The 6,546-nt window shown below is 37.8% G+C and overlaps 1 protein-coding gene across 1 annotated transcript; it reads right to left on the bottom strand.

The window, feature by feature from the left end:
* Positions 1–2,785: 2,785 nt before the first annotated feature.
* On the bottom strand, positions 2,786–6,217 carry LOC148017596 (putative flavonol synthase 6). Its single transcript, XM_087663292.1, has 3 exons — positions 5,534–6,217; positions 3,284–3,605; positions 2,786–3,198 (listed from the first exon to the last, which is right to left on the bottom strand). Exons 1-3 carry the CDS (start codon positions 6,085–6,087, stop codon positions 2,956–2,958), a joined length of 1,119 nt encoding a protein of 372 aa, XP_087519418.1. The 5' UTR covers positions 6,088–6,217; the 3' UTR covers positions 2,786–2,955.
* Positions 6,218–6,546: the final 329 nt, after the last annotated feature.

The following is a 6,546-nucleotide window of genomic DNA, read 5'->3' on the forward strand; positions in this document are numbered from 1 at the left end:
ATCATTTAGGCTAGTGTCCAACTATTTATTGTGCATGTACTAATATCTTATCTTCCTTCCTTAGGGAGGGGTAATGCTAGCCACTAGTATAGTGCACATTAACATAGTACATATCGCAAATAAAGCTATGCTATAAAAACTAAGTGCTATTGGCAATGCCTAGGCAAGGCTCTAAGAAACCTACCAAAGTAGAAAGCTATAGATCTAGTAAAGCAAACCATGGTAATATTACTATCAAAGTATGAAATATCCATATTTATGAAGGGAAAATCCCCTTAATAGTACCTTTATGTCATGAAAGTGTTTATATGGTAGGACGTTGCATTGAAGCAGAGGACCATGGTCGGCTCAAATGGCACCTTATACTGTCATTGGAGAAGAGGCCCATTGCATAGACCCTCTAGTATGAGAAGAATGTTTTTTACTCTTTTAAGAACTTGTAGGCACATTTCCTAGAACCAATCAAATGCAAAATACTAGTTCCTAGATGAATGATAAATCGAGGGACTATCGTTCGCACTTAATCATTATTAAGAAACTACCCCTCATGTGTGCAAGCCCCTATCAAGAAACCCCTTATGTATATTTTCAATGTAATTTTATCATCCTCTAATTTAGAATATATCTATCAATTCACAATTTTCCTCCTCAGATTGAACCATCCCCTTTGTAGGACATTATGTATAACTACATCCTCTATATATCTATAGGTCACACAAAATTTTCTTACTAGTTAACATATGACGTAGGATGCATTATTTGAAGAGATAGACTTGCACTAGCACTAATCACATATTTACAATATGTGAATGTCAAGAAAAGAAAACAATCATCCACAAGAAGAAAAGAGCAACCAATTAATGTAGTAGTCTCTACCCTCACAAAGGTAGACCTAACAAAGTAAAGAAAATAGAAAATAGCTACAAGTGAAGACTCTACCTTCAAAATGTAAATCATACAAAAGAAAACTAGAAAGCATTCATTGCCTCAAATGTAAATCTCATCAAAGACATAGAAGTTAATTGTAGCTTACTTTGAGAAGACAATCAGTGACAGAATGCAGCAAGCTAGCTAAAGCTGAGAAACAAGCAACTAAACTTCACAAAATGTCCTCAAAAAAAGGCTAATAATTGGCTTAAGCAAGCATTCAACTAAATTTGACAAAGTCAATGAAAATAGAGGAGGATTGACCTATTTAAGAGGGCCATAGCCAATGACATGCAAGAAAGATTGGAAAATAATGTAGGTGGTTTAGCTAAGAGATTATGCACTACCATTTGCCAAGAGAAAAAGCAAACAATTAAGGATTGTGGTAGATTTTAGATGTTTTTAATACTCAAAGTCCAATAAAAGGAGCATGCTAAGGCTATAAGAGACTATACATCCCAAAAAATGAAGGCATGTTAAAACAAGAGGAAAAGTGAAGGATGTTTTAGACAAGTCCAATACCCAAGAAACCAAGCATAAGTACCCAAATAGTCATCATGACTAACATATTGTAACACACTTTCAAAGATAGAATGCTAAGATAAAATCTAAGATATATAGCTATACTTTGTCAAGAAGTACAAGTCAATCTAGAGGAGCCTTCCACATGTTGAATAACCACCAAAATTCCTTTGGAATAGGATGTGAACCCACTACAAGAATGAGCCTACTGCAACACCAACATGGATAAGAAACTCGCATTACTCCAACCAATTCACATGTCATTGATGAGCAGTTGTAACCACTGCTTTCTCACAAGGACTTGCAAATAATTGCTAGGTGAACACATGAATGGATTCATAGTGGGTTCCTTTGCTTGATCATGCTAAGCATATAGAAGGAATACTGCCCCGTTTAGATTATTCCCAAATCTTGAATGCTTGCAGATACATGACTTTATATACTTGTGATCTAACGACTTACTAATTCTAAAGCTAAATACAACTACAAACAATCTCACTACATGCCTCATTGAAGCCCTATATCTCTATTCTTTAACGCCACCCTCTTCCACATCCATACTTACACTAAATCCACATTCCATTGACGCTCCATATGCATTCTTTTCTTTGTATACTTTCTATGTATCTACATCTTCCATTTAGGTTTCATATAGCTACCCCAAACATTGTAGTGGTGAAGCATATTCCCACATGCACAAGAAGAAAAGGGTAAACAAGGAGAATATGAGTACAAGGCAATCAAGATTTCATTTTGCCTTCAAATTTTTCTTTTCCTTGATTCCATTAGCTACATATTGGCAATCATTCACATATGAAACAAACGCTCAAGTTTGCCATGCACATGTTGTGATTAACATTGGCCTTGTGAAATAATTCCTAATGTAAAATTTTTAAGCAAAATGTAAGTCATTCAACTACTAAACAATTGCATTGGTGCATTGATTGTTGTGATTAACATTAGCCTTGTGAAAATAATCCCTAAAGTAAAATTTAAGCTAACTATAAGTCATCCAACTACTAAACAATTGCATCGGTGCATTAATATAGACGAGAATATTGTTAAACCTACCTTATGTTATTCCTTGCTACAAGTAAGACCTTAGCCAAAAACCCTCAACATTCTAATTTTTTCTCATTTTTCTTCAATGTTTTTGAAAGCATTCTAATGTTTTCATCTTTCTTTTAAGTTTTTGAAACTTTACATGAGCTTCACTTGATTGTGAACTTTCATGTGATGAATTGTGCTACAAATTTCAATTAATTGTGAAATATTTGTAAATTTGAGTTATGTAAGTCAATTATGAAATATTCACAAGTTTGAGAAGGTGCATGAAATGATCGGTTACTTACACATTGACATTAAATTTTCGATTGTACATAAAAACTTATTTAGCAAAGGTAAAGGTTGATTCCTTTCTTATGATAAACTCCATAAAGACATAGTAATAAACGTTTTTAATAAAAGGATCATAATCCACACACAACCTAGCCAATAAGAGAGATGCTAAACCTCAAAGAAGCAAGTAGGGCTATGCTTGCCCAGTTTTGCGTTGGGAAAGGTGGCCCGATAATCTTCAAATATAAACTTCTTATACTTTGTCGGTTGCTCATCACTCACAAGGTTTGAAAATGGGGCAATGAGAGCCCTTCTAGCTGGATTATGAAAGAAAACAAAAGACATACGTGATTCACAATTGTGCACTTTAGAGCGATGCAACACACTTTTATATTTCGCATTGCTTAGAACCTGTAAAGAAGAAGAAAAACCATGTGTGAGAGAGAGGGAGATGCTTGCAATAACAAGTGTCAAGGAGAATAAGGAAAATAAGCACCTGTATTATGTCTCCCACGTTCACAATTAAGGATCCCTCCTTAGGTTCCACAAAAATCCATCGTCCATTTTTGAAGATCTCCAAGCCTCCCACATTATCTTGATATAGTATTGCTAACCCTCCAAAATCTGTATGGGGTGGTGATCCCAAGCATGCATTTGCCTTCGCACATGCAGGGTAGTAATTTATCCTCAAGGATGATTCCTTTACATCAAAGATTTCTTTGACCTTTTGAGGATCAACATCAAGACCCTGAAATAGAATACCCAAAATGCGATTTGCCAATGCATTCATTGAACAAGTATACTCATCCAAATCTGCACTGCTTTTTTCATTAGCATTAGAATCTCTCTCTCTCTCTCTCTCTCTCTCTCTCTCTCTCTCTCTCTCTCTCTCTCTCTCTCTCTCTCTCTCTCTCTCTCTCTCTCTCTCTCTCTCTCATATCTATATTTGTTCTTGAAAGTCAATCCCTTTTGCTTTTACTCATCCTAGTCAATTTGTGCACATTGACCCTTTTTCTAAATTTGCAATAAATTCCAACTTAATTAATGAAATTCCATGTCAACTCAACAATACAAGCTTAGATGCCCAACACAATTTCTATCCAAGATTAATCCTTAATAGATAAGCTAAACTTTTTGGCATGAATGAGCCAATGATATGAGATCAAATTCAGTATAAAGCAATGTATTACATATTTGGTGTGTAATGTACCACCCAAAAAGAAAATTGCCACACATTGATGGCCCGTTGAATTGTACCAACCTTGTCCAACTCCAAGGATTGAAAAGCCTAAAAATTAAATATGACTTCACATTTGTTTATTCACCTTATTAATCATCTTGCCTCTTGGAAGTTGAGGTTGCACAAATCTTCATTCCGCATTAAGGCAAAGATCTCGAACTTCAATTTTTTTACCACAAATCCAAATAGTTTTGCAAATATTTCATATTTCATAAACATTCAAGAACTCCGAACAAAGCTCTCTTCAACAACAACATCATCCAAAAACATCTATGAACAAAAGACACCCTTTACTTTTGTTACATGGCCTTGCTGTCAACATTGAAAGTCATGTACTAATAATCTAAAAGTATCAAAAGAAGTATGCCAAATGGAGTTACCTATCAATCACAAAAGAAATGCCTCATTAAGTGAGACCCATTCCCAACTAACAAGATGGCACGTTCATGGCCAACAATAGCATACGCTATATAGACATCATGCAAACCACCTTCTCGTCTACACCTTCTTAGTCCACTTAACTCTTCTAGTTTCTCCTTCTAACCCTTCAGTTTGCAACAATATGGCATCTCGACTCCTTGCATATTCAATCGTGTGCTACAACTCCCGCTTGATAAGAGATAAGTATTCTTAAACTAGGGACTTTTTACATGGTGGAAATTTAAGGGTATGGTTTTTCCTCGTGATATATGGCACATGCAATGGATATAGACTGCGTTTGCCACCATCCCATTGACCATTTTAGACTGGAACAGTTAAAGCTTTAGTCAATTTTCAACCCTATACCACTATTCACTTCCATTCTAGTTGAGAGTGAGATAGGGAGCTCTAGCCAATTTTCAACATTATACCACTTCCCCTTTGTCTAGCTAGAAGTCAAATAAATTTCTTTAGAATTTAGGGTGAGATGTGGAGGCAACTCTTGTATCCAAGATTTTATAACCTTATATACACTTGCATAGCAAGGCAGGCATCGCTTAGGTGAACTATGCAATGCATGTATACGTATGTGTAAATATGCATATGTATGTTGCTTTCAATGTATTAAACTCATGGCATGTCGGATACGTAGAACTAGCTTACATGTAACTATGCAAAAAGCCAATATGTACGTTTACATACACTTGCACATGTTCTTGTACAAGGTTATTTATCACATCCACATGCACATCTAGTTATACATACATACATACATACATACATACATACATACATACATACATACATATATATATATATATATATAGAGAGAGAGAGAGAGAGAGAGATCAAATACCGCGTTAAAGGCTGCCAGAATGTCATAATACATCCGATTCACTCCTAATACAACTGCCTAACAAGAGGTTTACTATCATTATTCACATAGGGCATAAAGTATGCATGAAAGGCCATGGTAGATCTCTTTCTATACTGAAATACCCCAGCATGAAGGATCCGATTCTATCCTGGTATTATACCCAACAACGATTAAGCCAAGACAGACATAAAACCAGAGAGATGTTTTACCTGATGGCCTGAAGCTCCTCGTCGGACCAAGAAGGCACGCATGCGGCTGCAAGCAGACCATGGATGACAGAGATCCCGGGCATGAGCGAGAGCGCCTCGCTCCAGGACTTGATGGGGGCATTGAGGGAGCTGCTGAAGTAGCCCTGCGGGAGGGGGGAGGCCTTGCGGATTCGGAGCTTGAGAGGGAGGGGCAGCTCCTGGAAGAAGCGCAGGCCATGGCGCCGCACCTGCTCGACCACGGCCGCCGGGACGCCGTGCTGCACGATGCGGAAGAAGCCCCAGGATGCGCAGGCGCGGCAGACGGCCGTGACCAGCTCTGCGTCCGGCAGGGACAGATCGATCTCGGGGAAATGCTCACCCCCCTCTTCCTCCTCCTCCTCCTCCTCCTCCTGGCCGTCTGCTCCTGCTGCTTCTGCGCCTTCTTCTTCCTTGTTTCTTCCTCCTCCTCTTCTTCTTCTTCTTCTTCTGTTTTGTTGTTGCAGAGACCTTATTTCTTCCTCGCTCCACATGAAGTCCTCCACTGTCAACCCCTCTTCCAGAAAATTGTCCGCCATATCTGGCACAGGACCTCTCTCCCTGACGAGTGTGTTCACAGTAACTTCGACATATGCTCACATTCCAACGCTAGTAAGAGACATGACACCTTGCAAGCCGGCTGAATGTCCTTATAAAAAAGATTGTTTGATAAAAACCTTACTCGTAGCACATTGAAAACAAGGTGATGTCATCGCAAGGGCTTGCTAAGAGAATATTAAATTGGAGTATGTACCTGAAAGTAACGTTGATTGTTGGGTGACTAGCATTCCTTGCATGTGCACGCGTTGTTATCGTATGCTAGTCTACACATAATTGTGACATGTATACAATTGCACAACCATAATATGAACACATATTCTTCTTTTGTGTCCTCAAGCCTTAAAAGTCACATGTTTGCTCACTATTTTCTCTTTTTTTTAATCTCTCACTATTTGTTGCCAATCTCTCTCTTTTCCTACTCTTTTTCACACATCTCC

This window comes from Lygodium microphyllum, chromosome 22 (genome assembly GCF_053477565.2).
Source record: "Lygodium microphyllum isolate KBCC chromosome 22, Lygodium_microphyllum_v1.1.10, whole genome shotgun sequence".
NCBI classification, from domain to species: Eukaryota; Viridiplantae; Streptophyta; class Polypodiopsida; order Schizaeales; family Lygodiaceae; genus Lygodium; species Lygodium microphyllum.